This window comes from Garra rufa, chromosome 8 (genome assembly GCF_049309525.1).
Source record: "Garra rufa chromosome 8, GarRuf1.0, whole genome shotgun sequence".
In the NCBI taxonomy this organism is placed as follows: Eukaryota; Metazoa; Chordata; class Actinopteri; order Cypriniformes; family Cyprinidae; genus Garra; species Garra rufa.
Genome location: NC_133368.1, coordinates 23,834,984 through 23,852,400, shown reverse-complemented (window position 1 = coordinate 23,852,400; position 17,417 = coordinate 23,834,984). Strand labels below are relative to the sequence as shown.

The 17,417-nt window shown below is 40.2% G+C and overlaps 2 protein-coding genes across 2 annotated transcripts in view; one reads left to right on the top strand and one right to left on the bottom strand.

The window, feature by feature from the left end:
• Positions 1-17,417, bottom strand: part of LOC141340129 (contactin-associated protein-like 5) — a 46,841-nt gene that overhangs the window by 7,619 nt on the left and 21,805 nt on the right. The window contains exons 6-7 of the mRNA XM_073845058.1: positions 2,835-3,038; positions 2,441-2,625 (exon numbers count right to left, since the gene is read on the bottom strand). Of these exons, the coding sequence (XP_073701159.1) occupies positions 2,441-2,625; positions 2,835-3,038 (389 nt within the window). The remainder of the gene's footprint in view (positions 1-2,440; positions 2,626-2,834; positions 3,039-17,417) is intronic.
• Positions 11,771-13,841, top strand: LOC141340471 (uncharacterized). Its single transcript, XM_073845459.1, has 2 exons — positions 11,771-12,436; positions 12,497-13,841. The coding sequence occupies exons 1-2, from the start codon at positions 11,771-11,773 to the stop codon at positions 13,673-13,675; spliced, it is 1,845 nt and encodes a 614-aa protein (XP_073701560.1). The 3' UTR covers positions 13,676-13,841.

Sequence of the window (17,417 nt, the reverse complement as noted above, 5' to 3'; positions counted from 1 at the left end):
CATTAAATGCCACTTCTGAACATTGTCTTGAAACCAGCTTAGAACACTGTTGTGGTAAACAAAATGCCTGAAGTCTTTGGTATTTTGGGCTGTAAACATGATTTGCTTCAGGTCATGCCACAACATTTCAGTAGGTTTAAGGTCAGGACCTGACTTGGCTTTTTCAAATGTGAAATTTCTTCTAACTCAGCCATTTAGTTGTAGATTCTGTGTCGGATCATTGTTATGCTGTTTGAGCCTCTTTCTGTTAAGCTCCATCTCACGTATGGAGAATCTGACATGGTTGTATAAAATTTATGGATACAGTCCAGAATTTATTTTTCAATCAGTTACTCTGCTCTGCTACTCTGCTCGGCCGCAGGACAGTTTCAAACTGTTTTGAATGTTTGAGATTCTTTGTTGGAACATCTTTATTGGATTTTTTTAAATCCACAATAATTTTTTTTAAAAGACATTGGGAATATTCTGTCCAGGGATATTCCTTTATAGAAGGCACTAGTAAGTTTCCACTCAAGAACAGTATCAACACAGAAGCTTAAATTTAGAAATAAATATATAAATGAACAAGACGATCATGTAATTAGGAAGCATGACAAGGCAACTGCGGTGCCCTTTCTGCTGTGGGAAATAAAGGTCAGTCTGTGGCCAGGCAGTCATCGTCTCAGTGGCAACCAAGCTATGTCATGCCATTCCTGGATCTGGAGGACACCTTGTACTACTCTTACGTAGAAGAGTAGCATCTCTCTTAGGTGAGGTGAACTGCTGCCTTTATAGTGCTATTAACTTCAGGTGCACCTCATCAGCTGTGCTCCAGTTAGCCTTTGACTCCTGTTGTAAGCCTGGCTCTGGGACAGCCACTGGAGAGCTGGGGAAACTGACTACAAGGGGATGCAGATACTCCATCACAGTAGATTTATGAACTTGAAATGTTCCCCACGATGATCAATAATGTATTTTCTTGTGGTTTTGAAATCTAGCACCTCATGGGTATTTAAAAATCATTTCCTAGGCTCCCTGAAAACCAAAACTGTGTGATGAAGAGAATACTGTAATACAGAAAATCTTTTTGTCTGCGCTAGTTATATTTTTACCTCAAATACCTGATTTCTGTTGGTTGGAGAATCTTATTTTTTTGCTCTCTTCAACAGGCTTATTATCAAATTAGTTCAATCACTTATTCAATTACTTGTTCAATTAATTCATTATAATTGGACAGAAGGAATTTATTTAATAACTAATTAATTCCAATTTCAATTAATTCAATTCCAAAAGTTTGGGATCATTAACATTTTAAATGTTTTTTTTTTTTTTAAATAATTCTCTTACATGCTTATGAAGGCTGCATTTACTTGATCCTACAGGGGGGAAAAAACATGTATTCCTGTCATGCAAAGCTGAATTTTCAACAGCTATTACTCCAGTCTTCAGTGCCACGTTATCTTTCAGAAATCATTCTAATATGGTGATTTATTACTTTTTTTTATCAATGTTGGAAACAGTTGTGCTGCTTAATATTTTTTGGGGATTCTTTGATGAATAAAAAGATAAAAACAACAGCATTTATTAAACATAGAAATCTTATTATAAGTCTTTGCTATCACTTTTCATCAATTTAACACAACCTTGGTGAATGAAAGTATTTCTTTCTTTCAAAAAAAGAAAGAATACAAATTCACTGACCACAAACTTTCAAATGGAATTTATATTGTTACAAAAGATTTTAATTTTAAATAAATGCTTTCAACTCTGATAATAAATGTGACACCGAAGACTGGAGTAGTGATGCTAAAAATAAATTACATTGTAAAATGTAATTAAAATACTAATAATTAACAATATTACTGTTTTTACAGTTTTTCTGTAAGATCTATCTATACACACAAATAGATTAGCTTAAAAGTGCAAAAATCAGCATTGCATCACAGGAATAAATTACATTTTAAAATATATTTACATAGAAAACAGCTATTTTACATTGAAAACATATTTCACAATATTACTTTTTTTCTGGATTTTTGATTAAATAAATGCAGACTTGATGAGCATAAGAAACTTCTTTGAAATGTTTAGGCCAAGCAAGATTTTTTTTTTTAAATAAACTTATATATTTTTTATTCAGCAAGGATATATTAAATTTATCAAAAGTACTAGAATTCTTTTGTAACATTATAAATGTCTTTACTATTTTAAATAAATTATGTTTTTTGCATGTTTTATTCATAAAAATAATCATGGATTTTACAAAAATATTAAGCAGTGGTAAACACTGGTAGTAATAAAATAAAATAAAATGATCATAATACAATTATTATTAAATCAGTATTAGTATTAAATCAGGGAAACTTTACTTTAATTTATTTTTATAAAGACCATTTAAAAGCACAAACTTTTGTCTCCACCAGACAAATTCCACAGGTGTAGAGTTTACAGAGTTACCAACCTCATAGTCGACCTCTAGAGAGTCTCCATCACCCTTGGTCCTGAAGTGCTGAGTGTGTCTGTCCAAAGTAAAGTTGACCTGCTTGTTAAAGCGTTCGATCAGAACAGAATGCCAGTGCAGATCATCCAGGAGACTTCCTAGAGTGACCACCATGCGAGCACTGCTGGATCTCACCCTGCTGTCATCTGCCAATTAGAAGAGGTTTCTCATGAGTCATATGCTACTAGCACAGCATACATTCATTAGCATATGTATTAATATATTATTTAATAATGCATTCTTATGAATTCCATCAATACTCTGCCTCCACTCCAAAGTAACTATGGTTAAATATTGAATACTTGAATCCTTCAACCCTTTGAAGTTGCTAGCTTCCCCCAGTACTGTAACTCACCCAGGTTTAGATGCAAGGCCAGCCTGCCACGATGAAGCTCCAGAGTGATATAATCTCCTCGCTGGCCTTCCCCATGCAGTAAAACACCTTCTGTCTGTCGACTCTTAAATCGTAGCGATATAACATCTTTCACCGTGCTCATAGACTTCTGGTTGAATCGGTAGAGCAAAGAGCTTCTGCCATCAAAATCAGCCACATATGATCCTATGGACATATGAGATTTTGTATGAAACACCCACTGAAGATATTCTCATTTCACTCAAAAGTTAAATAACAAATAAAAAAGTTCACAGAACAATAACTGGAGAGTCTTTTCACATTAAATGTTATTAACATTTAGTAGCCAGGTTTCTATCCAAAGTTGCAAATGTTTTAAAAACATTTGCGAATAAGCGCTGTTCCCATCCGACGAGTCATAGAAAACAAAATGGTCACTTCCTGATAAACTGGCACTAAATATCACAAAGAAAATTGGAGAAGCCACTGAATATAATAATTTTCAGCAGACGAAACACAATAAATGCAGTCATTGCTTTTGTAGCATGGGTATATTTGTAGTAATAGCCAACAATACATTGTTTGGGTCAAAATGATCGATTTGTCTTTTATGCCAAAAATCATTAGGATATTAAGTAAGGATCATGTTCCATGAAGATATTTAGTAAATTTCCTATTTTGTACATTTTTGTTAATATATCAAAACTTAATTTTCGATTAGTAATATGCATTGCTAAGAACTTCATTTGGACAACTTCAAAGGCAGTTCTCATTATTTTGATTATTTTTGCACCCTCAGATTTCAGATTTTCAAATAGTTGTATCTCGCCCAAATATTGTCCTATCCTAACAAACCATAAGCTTTCAATGGAAAGCTTATTAATTCAGCTTTCAGATGATGTATAAATCTCAATTTCAAAAAATGTACCCTAATGACTGGTTTCGTGGTCCAGGATCACATATTTGCAATCTTACAATCCAAATTCACATCAAGTAAAAGAGCAAAAAGCAATTAATGTAACCCAAGGCACAACATTTAAAGTATTAACAACTTTTAAATCATGATACATTAGCCGATTTTGTAAAATTAAAAAGCAAAACTAGACATCATACACAAAATGAATGAGGATCACACACTACTAGACTTTCCTGCAGTGCATACAATGCAAGAAACTAAAAACTCACACAGAAACATGTGCCTCGTTGCTAGGAGATGCATGACAAATAAGAACAATATGTGTTCTAAAATTGGTTTAAAACATCATACATGTCTGATCTCGATAGAATGATAATCTAAAGCAAAAAATCTGTGCCCATCATACACTACAACGTTTTCTGTGAAATCTGTCAACTCTGACTTCTCAAAATCTCCAGACTTTCAGCGACTAGTCTTGACTTGTCCAGACTGCAAATTGTGTGCAGAAGTTGTGCAGCATATTTCAGCTTTAAACTGAAGTTCTAAATGAGATACTTATGTAATAAAATGACTGGCGTCTCTAAAGATATTAGCACAGTTCTTACAGGAGAACCTTTCTCTTTTGAGGTTTTAATCGAGCAAGTTAATGGGGCTCAACAGCTCCCAGCACAGACGATGAACTCAGCGAATCAAGCGTTTTACTGATGTTTAAATCTAATGTCTGAATGACATAACGACAAAAAAATCAACTGCTGCCCATACTTGGTTCTGTATTACACATTGGTTAACAGAAGTGGTGGTTCTCAATTGACCCTTTGCAAAGAGCTTGACTGACCAATTACAGTATAAAGCCGAATCCGCCATTTTGTCCAACAGACAAATCAGACAGGAGAGTAGATTAACTTCGGTGAACTTAAACTTGAAATATTGCGTGTATTGATGTTATTCTGCGTTTGAAATAAAATACGTTCCAATGTTCACTCATGTTTATTTCATGCTTTAGGTAAAAATGAAAAGACAATCAGTTCACATGCCGTTTGAACTGAGGCAATACAGTGATCTGTCATGACACATTAAAGGACCATAAAAACAGTATTTACTGTTTGAATTTCTTTTAAAAAATTTCAAAATTTAAAAGCTGAGACGTTCTTACCAGAAGTAACTTACCAGAAGTGTCTGTTGGCGCTTTGTCAGTTTTCTCTTTGCTCCATTACTTATTTTTTACTGTGTGAGAACATGATATTTAGTGTGACAGCAGCATTGTTTGTCGAACATAGCAACAAAGGGGGAAGGATCTTTGTGAAGGGTCAATTTTCACATGACTTATTCAGTGAAAGCAAAATTGCTCTCTTTTCTGGAGGTTCAGCTTCCTAAAGTAAAAAAGTAGAATTTTTGTTTCTCCTTACACAAACTGAAAATGTTAAAGACTCAGAAAGTTAATGAAGTTTGTCTTTAGATGCTCAAAAAGGCATCTGGCCTGAAAGAAAGCATCTGCTATGTTTTAATTCCCAATTACCCATTTGAACATTGCTGTGAGTGTGACCCATTGTTCCAAAACATTTAACCATTTTCTTTGCTGACTTTACATTAGGTGGCCTTAACTACTATGTACTTACATCAACAAATAATACAATACTTATTGTGTTCAAAATGTATTGCAAAACACTTTTGCTGCTATTGAGGTGATATATGGGTAAGGTTAGAGACAGGTTTGGTGGTATGGGTAGATTTAAGGTGTAAGGGATGGGTCAATTGTGCAATAATAATGTAATTACAGAAATTAATGACAGATTCATTACATAATTACATGCAGGTATTTAAAAAATATAAACACTATGTAAAAACATGTATGTACACAATAAGTGCATTTAATCTAATTATTAATTTTAAATGTAATTAAGTCCTTTTGTTGTCTTTTAAAAATATGACTTTTTGATAGACCAAAACACAAAATCGAATGCATGTTTGTACAGTTGCTTTGCAGAAACCTCTTTATCTGTGATCTAGTTCATTACTGTACAATGGCACTTATAATGATGTAAAACCCTATAGCCTACAGAAAAACGAATGAAAGATTGATTTTAATAAATAGATAGAAAACTAATGCCTCCTTTTTTTAGATTAGAGAAGCCAGCATTGAACATAATGACCTATTTTTGATTATAATAATACCAACTGCTTCGTTTGGTCAAGTAAGGATACTGTGAGCATGAGGAGTGTGGTCTGGACGTAGCAATCTTGCAGTCTTGGTAATGACACTTATCTAGCATTGCACCATTCTCAGGTTCAGCTTGAGTTCACAACTGTCACAGCAGTTGGCTGATTAGCATTAGTATTTTGCCTATTATGTGATATGCAGCTCAAGTTAATCTGAGCTGTTAGGTGCAATCACCGCACTACCAGTGAGCACTAGCCATCAAATCATGTATAATTAAAAGAACATTTATGCTCTTCCTTCAAGGTGATTTTCGGCACTCGAGATCCAGTGTATATTAGTCAGACCAATGCTTATAGATTCATCATATCAAAGCTCTACGGTTCAGATTTGCCATGGGATTTGCATGTGAATTCTTTAAGTGTCTGAGGTTGATTAACACCGACAGCTGAACTGAGATTCTTCATGCAGCATTTATCTGCAAAGCACACATTCATTCGAGTTTAATACACGGATCATGCCACGGAATAATGAAGGCGTTAACTGAGGGTCCTTTTTATAAATGCCTTTTTCATGCAACAATTGAACCATTTTAGGGATCCCGGTATCATTAAAGGGGCATTTTTATTTATCTAGCTAACACAGCCGGATAAGTGTTTGATATTTGGACATCTTTGTTCAGTTTTGGAAAGCTATCATCAAAGAAAGTCATCAAACGACCTTCATTTAGAGGAAAGCGAAACTGCTGCTGTCATGCAATGAATTATCTGTGTCACCTTAATTCAACACCAAAAAATACTGTGTGACTAGAAAAGGACAAAGGACAGAGGGCATGTGAAGATCTCCAGCAAGAATTATGGGTAATGTTATCACCTTATATACTGTGTCACAACTATTTTATTGTCCCTGTTACCAAGACTGTGGAAATGTGCTCTGTCAACTGCTATCGGATCTAAGATGCTTCTGTGATCCTTCTTGTCCAGTGCGTTTTCTTTTCTTTTCTTAGCTCTCTCATGAAATGATGAAAATGAAAAAATGAAAAAATATTTTTCAAAAGTAGAAATAAAACAAAGTTGGTCATACTTTATTTTAAGGTCCTATTCTCACTGTTAACTATAACATTTGCCTCAACAAACTCTAAGTTACTGTTTATTAACAGTTAGTAAGGAAGTTGTTAAGTTTAGGTATTGGGAAGTATTTAGGGAATATGAATATGGTCATGCAGAGTAAGGCATTAATATGTGCTTTATAAGCGCTAATACACAGCCAGTATGCTAGTAATATGCTAATAATACACTAGTCAAGGGGTTGTTCACCCAAAAAAGAAAATTCTGTCATTAATTCCTCACCCTAAAATTATTCCAAACTTGTAAGACCTTGAAGAACACAAATTAAGATATTTTGATGAAATCCGAGAGCAACGGTATGTAGGAATGCGGAACAAAGCACCCAAACAGAAGTGTTCACATTTCTGTTAATCAAAAAGAATCCTCCTCCCAGCCATAAAATTTTAACATGACCATCACATGATAATCACCAGACGCTAATTGTATGGACCGCTTTTGTCGAGATCTGCGTCTTACGCATCCAGAGAGAAGAAAACGCTCTCTGTCTCAAAGCACCTAAGAAACAAACCTCCAGTCTTCTGAAATAAAGCTGGCATGGCACATGATGCGTCCAGCGTGACTCACATGGTTTTTCGGACTTCCTGTCCCCCTCTCCCCTGACATTCCAAAACACCCCGTCTCTCAATAGAGATACGTACACTGCAGAGACAATCTTTAAGAAACAATCAGCTTATAAACAGTATCATATGTTTTCATTTATATGCTCAATGTGTTTTATGTGATCGTTGGAGTTTAATCTATGCATTTATATGCCTTTAGCAGTGACAAATGTTTTAGCATGCAAGCAATTTACCATGGGGTAATATGCGATGAAATATCATGATGGATGCAGTTTGTCTGAATGAATGAGAAAATGATTGTGTATACTTTGTTATACTTTCTTTTTTATACTTTAAATAGTTTATTGAAGTTAATAACAAAAATTGCAGAGAAATCCATATCCTAATAAGTTACGTACCAGAAGGAATTACAGGACGAAAAGGGGGTGGCGTGACCCGCCCCTTCAGCAATGCCATTGGATCCCAGCATCGTGGGACGTGCCCTAGCGGCCCGTTTAAAACTTCATGTTCCTAACAGAACGGAGCGAACTAAGCGAACTCAGCAAGAACTCAGCGAACTCAGAGCTCTCAGCTCTCGCCTCACGCCTTTCGCCTCTTGTGGTTTGAGTGCTTTTCCATCTGCGCTCGACCACTCGACCAAGCACGCAACGGTGCCATCAAAACTCTACAGAACTGAAGTTTCGTGACTGCCGAACTTTTCCAAGTCTCGCAACGCCGACTCAAAAGAACTTCCAGCGCATCAACCTGCGTAACCAGGCAACCGAAAGATCGGCTCCAGAAAACCACTCCTCCACGTCGAGGGATTTCCCAAACTACGTCATCGACCAGCAACCAACCAGAACTTTCACTCAGACGAGCCCCCGGAACCCCCGTTCCCGGCACAAACGCAAGTAACAAGATCTCTGTTTACTTCGCTGAAACTGGTGCAAAATACTCCCTAAGTAGTTAAAAGCTAAGTCTCTGCTTTTGTGATTTTCTAAGGTTGCGATCTAAGAACTAGTTAAGATACTAGAACATTTGGGGTTCTCCTCAACTCAGTAATTTCTCATCCCCGGAACTGTATGAGTGTGAGTGTGAATGTGTGTGTGTGTGTGTGTTTATTTGTGTTTAGTAGATTAGCGTTGTGTCTTAGAGTAGTTCAATAAATCATTGTTTCATTAAAAGAAGTGTCTTGACTTTATGTTCACAAAAGTTCTATCTGTGTTTAGATCAAGCTACCTCAGCTTTAAAATTTCCTAACGTAATATTTTGGTTTATTTGTGATCTTGGCCAGGAACATAATATAAACCTTTTGAGTTAATACATTATGCTGAATTGACCACTTTGCTGGACGAATGGTTAAGAAGTGTAATCTATTAATTCTGAATCAATTTAATCAAGTTTCGAATCTTTCGATTCGATTCCTTATTTGAATCATTATAAATTTGAGCTAATAAATCCTTACAGATGGTGGAGATAAAACGCGAACACATCTAACTATTTGAACATAAAACAAGTCATTCTATATGGTATTTTGTTCTATTTTATCCGGTAGAAATAGTTCAAAGACAGAGAAACAGTTTATTGTGTACTGTATGCTTTATTGTGGCTGCCAGTCTGGAATGAATGAAAGCGTAACTTTGAGTTGTTGTGTAAAGAATTTAAACTGCAGTAAAGTTTTAGAAATTGAGACAAAGAAAAGAAGAAAAACGAGCGTGTTCCTTGTTTTTCCTCTCTGTCAAAAGGCCTTGCAGCTAGTGTTTTACACTGCGTGTTCCAGAGTGAAAACTTAAGCTGACTCCCGGTTTAAGATCTTTAGGCTCGCGACCTAATGCTCTTTTACCAAGTATTCACTTAAAACTAACGTTAGTGAAGTTAAGACGTGGCGCTCAGCGCGAGCACCCACACGTTGCTTTATGGGAGAAATTTTGAGATCTTGATCGAATAAAATTGTGTGGCTGAGTCCATATGTGCTGTGGTGTTGTTTAAACAGACAAGCACAGAATTAAGGTCCGCCGAGACCTGTGAAATATGTTGTATTAATCGCAGTAAATCTGTGGATAAATGTGCCTCACTCTAACGAGTTGGGACGGTTCTAAAAGATAAGAATCTAAATAGTGCTTATTTGCTTTGCAATTCCGAAATGTCCTGTCATTTCATGCATTGTATTTAAGACTGCTGAACCACACGCTGGTGGTTGCCGTAGAAACGCTGTGACCCAGGAAATCCTAACATACCTTTTCCGGGGCAGAGTTTCGTATATAGCTAACCTAGCTAAAGCTAACGCGTGTGCATTGAAGCCTATGTAAAACCATTAGCCTTGAAAAAATAGCAGTAAGCACGCAATCGGTTAGGGTGATCCATTGTGTTTGAACTCAGTGTGTGTAACGTTGTTTGGGTGACTCAATCACAAGCTTTGAACTTTAACGCTCATTCTGCAAACCTCTTTACTTCATATCTCTGTACACTATTCCTTGTATTTCTTCCCTCCTCCCATGTGACAGGAATATTGACAATTTTAAACTTAAATCTCTTTTTGATGCGATTGTAACAAACCATTAAAGCCCTATCATAAATCTCAAATTAAAACATTTTATTGTTTCAATTTAAGGCTCTCTCCTTTTTGACTGTTTGCATTGCCAGATTAAACTGTTACAAGCTTTATGATCAAATACTATTTTTAAGCTGATTAATTTGAATACTTTGATCAATCTTAATAAATAATCACATCTCCTTGCCACACCGCAATTTCTGTGATTGATTTAACATTGATTATTTGTAGTCAATTTTAAGGAGGCATCATTAAAAATTTGGTCACCAACTTTCATTGCCAAGTTGAAATTTTATGTTAATTTTTTTTTTTAAATTTAAAAATTTAATCTCTAATTTTAATTTTTGATTTGAATTTTTGATTTAAATTAAGTTTAATCATAATCACATTTCCCCTTTTCAGACGGCAATGATACACGTTGAATAGAGAAATGGTCATTTCCTTGACCAATTTTTAATGAAAACTTCTAAATTATAACCAGGAACAATCATTATTTATTTGAAAACGACTCTTTCTTTTTTTTTTTTTTACAATCGATAGTTGTTCCTTTTACCATACCTCAATGGTTTGTGCTGATTCATTTGATTACAACTGCTGACTAAAACTTTAACAAAGCGTTACAGTTTGAGTTCTGCCACAATCATTACTGAATTGAAACATCAATTTTAATTTGCAAACCAAGGCTTTAATTGTCCTATCAAGTCTTGTCATATTCCCTGACTTGGGAGTGAAACCTCATTTCCAATTGGTTGTCTCTCTCCTCACTCTCTCTCTCTTTCACCTAGCTGTCCTCCTCTTGATTTGACTACTGCTGCTATTTCCTCGATTGTGCCTGTGAGAATCATAAAAGCAGAGAATTTTGGTTGTTTAAAAGACATTTAATCAATGTTCATACAATTTCAAAACGCCAATTAAACTTGTGTCTAACTCTCACTTTCCCCTCTCATCGTGGAACCCTACAGCCAAGGTCCCAACGAATCCAGCGAGGACTGATAGGCGCCAGTCGTGGACCCGTTTCCAGAAACGCTCTGATTGGTGTACAGTGTCAATCCTACCAGCTGCAAAGCCAATACTGTCATTGTTATTGTATATTCCCTCATCCCGGAGGGGATTATAATAACAATCATAGTCCTGGGGTGTTGAAATTCCCATTTCTGAGCACCGTATCTAGAAGCATACATCAAGTTGAGAAAAAAAAAAAACTTGACTGTACTCATTCTGGGGCCAGAAAGGTGTATTTCACTTTCCCTCTCTCTCCCAATCTCTCTCTTTCTACCTTCTTCCCAAAGTGTTCCTTTTGTTGTCGTCTCTTTTCTCTCTTCTCTTTAGAAAAAGGGGGAAGCAGCCGACGACTACACCATTCTTTGCTGTGGGTGTTTGTTCCTCTTTCCTCTCTCTGTTCTAGCTACAACACCCGTGGGTACCCCCTCGCCGCCTCCACAGCGACGCAAGCTGGAGGCGTGCACACCAGTGAACCACCTGCGGGGAGAACCACGCTCACCTCAACACAACACACCCAAAACCCACTTACACCCGACACCACCACACTCACACCACTGTTTTGGTTTTGTTTGTTTGTTTTGTTTGTTTGTTCTTCTTTCTACAGGTCTGTGTCAGTCAGTGGTCTGGTCTTTCCTCACGGCATCAAAACATGCCTCGCCCAACAGACCCCGTTGGTCACTGGGAGGACTTGGAAATCTGGCTAAGCGCCGTGACGGACAGCCTCTTACCCAAAGCCGCCGAAGCTGTCAAACACCAGACACAAGACCAACTGGACAACAACATAACAGGCATCATGAAACATGATCCAGGTCAGAGCTACGGACACAAAGAGCTAGCAAAGATCACTGGCTCCCTGAGTCACACCCTCATCGCCTCCCTCAAACAGAGCGACAGACAAGCCGCCTATCTCCAGCAGGAGCTGAAACGCGCACAGCGACGCATCGAGCAGCTAGAGCTGGAGGCTCAAGATCGACGGGAAGGGTCCAACGAGACGGATCCCAGAGCAACTGAGGAGATTGCTAGACTACAAGAAACTCTTGCTAACAACACACAAGAAATGGAGCAAGCAAAGTCAGCCCGCGCCGAACTCAGCGGCGAGTTACAGTACGCCGAGCAGCTACTGGAAAAGGCAAGGCTGGACTTCAGAGACAAGAACAGCAGAATTAAAGCCCTCGAAACACATCTGAACGAGGCAAGAACTGAGATAAGTTACCTCACTCAACAACTTGACGACATGAAAGAGGTATTTGACAGTGTCAAAAATGAACTCAGACATGCTTATGAACTGCGCCCTGAGCCAACCAGGACGCAACGGGCCCCGCCCTCACCCCTGCCAAGCAGGCCCGGGTCCCATGTTCCTGAAACGTCACGTGAGAAAAAGGCGGAGGGAGCAACTTTGAAACCCTCACCAGCTCCCTCTGAAGAAACCTACCTCACACCCAAGCTACGAGAACTCCCCAAGGCCAGCCATAACCCATCACATGGCATGGACCTCAAAGACCTTGACAAGCTGGCCCGAAACATCAGCAAATTCACCCCGAGTGTGCCAGATGGTCAAGACGTCCACTCTTACTTGAATGATGTCGATTTTCACTTAGAAATGAGACCTAACGTTACTGACAAAGACAGACTTTACCTTCTGCGAATGAGATCCAGCCCTGAGGTACGGAGCTTCCTGGACCGACAGCCGTCTCACACAAAGGCTGACTACCAATCACTCCGCCAAGCCCTCGTCAAAGAATTCGCAGTCCCAGAATCAGAGCAAGGACTGGTGGCCGCCCTGGAGACAAAACAGGGTCGTCATGAATCCTCCCAGGCATACTATAGCCGGCTTAGAGAAGCATACTTCGGAGCTCGCAATGAACCTGACATGGAGCAGGACATGAACTTTAAGACTCTCTTTCTGAGAAATCTCCATCCTGCGGTAAGCCACCACCTTGGCGTCCTTGCATGCCCACAAACAATGACGTCTCAACAGCTGCGAGACCTGGCGCACAAAGCCTACGGCAAGCAAAAGATGGCGTCAGAAAAAGGCACCAAGTCTACTGCAGTTCTTGATTTCAACACACAGTGTCAAGAAATGACCCTAGAGGGCGCCCAACACCAAGAAAGCTTCAAGCCACCTCCTAGAGAATGGAGACCATCCTCATTCAACAGAGAACGTGACTTTCACTTTGGCGCCCGACCTACACAAAGAAACAACCGCTGGGATGGACCACGCGGACGACAACACTCACCTGAACGCTACTGGGAAAAATCCTGGTACCATCCAAGACCTTGTGAGAATCGATGGGAGAGATCATGGAGCCAGCCAACCTCATCAGGAAGCTCAAGAAATGGCTTGTGGGAATCTAATGCAACCATTCCAACAAATCGACGAAAGAACTTACAAAGATCCCACACTGATCAAGCTCAAGCTGAATCTACACATGAAGAAGAGACATTGCCGTGTTTTGATTCACAAGAACTGATGAAAATGATGATGCAAGAGTTCTTCAAACGCAAAAAGGAGGATAGGAAGTGGGAAAAGAAAGAGAAACCCACTGCGGCCTGACTAGCGGCCAGACAAGAAGGCAACGACCACCTGGTCCAACAAACCACACAGAACAGCACCTCTTCTCCTTACCCCAAGAACACTGTAACTGTCATAACTTCAGATGGACAAGAAAGCTTCTTTAAACATCCAGAGCAAGAGACAGAAACTGACTCAACACATGACACGTCAGATCACAGAAGCTTCCAACAAACACCTGCTGATATAACAACTCAATCACCTGAAAGTGCTGTCCTGGTCGTCTGCCACTCCTCTGAAGAACTCAGAATCAGTCCTGAACTCGTACCTATCTCATCTCAAACTCCAGCCCCTCAACTCCTAGGCGATCTCACCGAGAAAGGTACAACGAGAAAGTTTTACCTTCCCATCACCATCGAGGGTCATGTCAAAGTGGAAGCCCTTCTAGACACAGGAGCCGACATCACTCTAATGTCAACTGAACTCCTTGAGAAAATTCAAAGAACTATAACTGATGGAACTTTCAAACTCCAAAGGTGCGAACTGAACCTGCAAACATACTTAAACATGGGCCTACAGCTGAAACATGTGGCCCCAATTCACCTAACAGTGGGACCGATGAATCTCATCCACCCAGTCTACATCTCACCTCTAAACAACTATCCGCTCCTCATAGGAAAAGATCTGCTAAATCGCTTCAAACCCTTGATAGACTTTAAACACCTGAAGTTGTGGACGCAAGTCCATGAGCCATTGCCCTTCCAGTCAGTAGTCTCCAATGAGTCGCAGTGTCAAGCCACAGACGTTGCCTTCAATTTGCTTAGTGACGATGCAGTGTCAAAGTCAAGGCCAAGCTCAAGTTCAACGCCAAGCAGCAAAGAACAAGGCCCTTCCCTCTGCTCACTGCAAGCGTGGGACTCAGGTCCCCCTCAACTCAGAACTGCCATAAATGTCCAAGACACTTTAGTATCTGTCGCAGTGCTAGCCCCTGGGCAGGAAAACTCAGCCGGCAGCCTGAATCTCTTCAAAGCAACGAAGCACAGACACCAAAGCCTACCAAAGGACACCAGACTCAAGAAAGCAGATCACCAAAGACTTAAAGAAATTCTACATGAGTACAGGGACTCTTTTGCAAAGGACGTCCCGGACTGTGGCCCAATGAAACTGATGCCCACAGCGTAAGTCCATGACTGCCCAGACAATCACCAGGGCAATCTGAAAGCGGGCGTGGTCCGGCTCAACAGCGACCCTTGCCCATCACAACCATTCAATACATTTCATGCCCTCCCACCCATCCCGATGGCTACAGCTCTTACCCGCCACCAACATAACATTGGCCTGAAAACCCCTCCTCCTCCCACATCAGCAGACCTGCCCATTTCTGCTCACATCTTTGAACTTTACTCTCCTACCAGTTCTACACTTGACTAATCCACGTCTTCAGACCTCCGCACCCTCCAATCCATTAAGAACATGCTGCATCTGCAAAATGGTGCCTTCACATATGTCTCTGAGCCCCTAACTGCGCCAAAGCTTGTAGTCCCTCAGAGCCAAAGGGGGATGAGGCTTAGGCATGCATACGATGCACCATGCGCAGTGCACTGTGGTGCCAAAACCACCGACTACCCATTCAAACAGGTGGCACAGTAGCCTGGCATACAACAAGATGTGGCAGATTACATAGAAGGATGCCTGATGTGTTGCCAGCTTCAACCAAGAAACCCAAGCCACCATGCATAACTCAAAATTGAAAGAAATGATGCAGGAAATATAGAGACATGTGGATGTAAAGCCCCATGCATGCTATCTCCTTCGCACAAGGAACTCAGTGTTGGAAACAAAGTGTGGTATTACGGTTCCGCCATCCTTGGCAGAACACTCCCTATCGCCAGTCAGAGAAAGTCCGTACCCCACTGATAGCAATCCCACAAGCTCTCGCCTGTTACCGACCGAACCAGAATCGAACAAGGGCGCAGCGAGCCAGTTCTTCGATGGGTTCACCAAAAGCAGATAAAGAGACATTGGGGTTCCAACTAACAGAAAAAGGGGGAAGACCAAACCCACTGACACAGACCGACAATTCATGACTATGCCTCACACTAACATGATTTCTATCCTTCTAGGTGAACACACAGCTAACTTCCTAAACACAACACAAATCACCTAAACATTCTCCTCTGCCGCACTGCTAGGACCAACCTCCACCCAGCAGAGAGGAGCTGCTCCACACATGTGACACTTATCCTTACTGTCTAACCTCAGTCAGTGTCATTGTGTCTCTTCGTGTTTTCCTTTTTCTCCCTTTCTCTATGTGTCCCTTCCTTCTAGCCCTTATCAGAAACTTACCTAACTTTTCTTTGAAGTCTAGGCCGCTTAAGAGGAGATTGACTCAGTACACCAAATTATTTGCAAATCACTGCCAGAAACGTTAACGATATAGGCGACCCCGCCAAACCATGATCTTCGTGATTAACTGTCCCATTGTTATTTTCTATCTCCAGGTAGATGTTATGATTCACCGCCCTGTTTCTCTGCGTAATCAGGATTACCAATAGCTAACCGCAAAGTCTACCTCTAAAGGTGTATGGCCGATTCGACCCTATGATGTTTTCCAGACCAAACTACACCCTATCAGCCCCCAAAAGTCTTGGGCCGACACCCGTCAGACACGGGAAGCCCTTGCCCACATGCAGGCAGATGTGAACCACATGCTGCGCTAATTACAGAAAATGATCGTAACCCAGGCTGAATTAAGCGGGTACAACCGGCGTCCCAAACGATTATTGGGCGCTCTGCTGGGGCTGGTGCGGCTGTAGGCACTCTGTTTAACATTCTAAACCTAGCCACCTTAAAACGACATGCGAACAAACTCCAAGCTGAATTACGATTTAGCAACGTCATAAATCTTAACGAACGGTTCACAGTCATACCAAAACGGTTACGCTCAAACGCAACGCCTAGTTACTCCCATGGCCCATGCGCTACGAGAAAGAGACTCCTTAATGGATAGCCCGCCTTGAATACGATCCCAAGCACTGTCTGACGTAGCACCTGATCGAGCACACGTCTACACCGCCTCGTTGAACTCCCGATACTCCGGTCAATCAAGACAGCCAAATTAACAATAATTCTAACCGATGCGGCCCTACGTTATTGCAAGTGCCTCTAACTGAACCAGGCCAAATAACTAAATCCCTGCACCAGACTTCGGCTAGTGATGGAGATTTTGTTTGTGTCTTGTGTGTGCCTTGTTCTCTCTCTCTGCCTCTTGTTCCAGTGCCTGCCGATGTTCACACCAGAAACATCGCCAGCCAAAAGGGGGAATGTGTAGGAATGCGGAACAAAGCACCCAAACAGAAGTGTTCACATTTCTGTTAATCAAAAAGAATCCTCCTCCCAGCCATAAAATTTTAACATGACCATCACATGATAATCACCAGACGCTAATTGTATGGACCGCTTTTGTCGAGATCTGCGTCTTACGCATCCAGAGAGAAGAAAACGCTCTCTGTCTCAAAGCACCTAAGAAACAAACCTCCAGTCTTCTGAAATAAAGCTGGCATGGCACATGATGCGTCCAGCGTGACTCACATGGTTTTTCGGACTTCCTGTCCCCCTCTCCCCTGACATTCCAAAACACCCCGTCTCTCAATAGAGATACGTACACTGCAGAGACAATCTTTAAGAAACAATCAGCTTATAAACAGTATCATATGTTTTCATTTATATGCTCAATGTGTTTTATGTGATCGTTGGAGTTTAATCTATGCATTTATATGCCTTT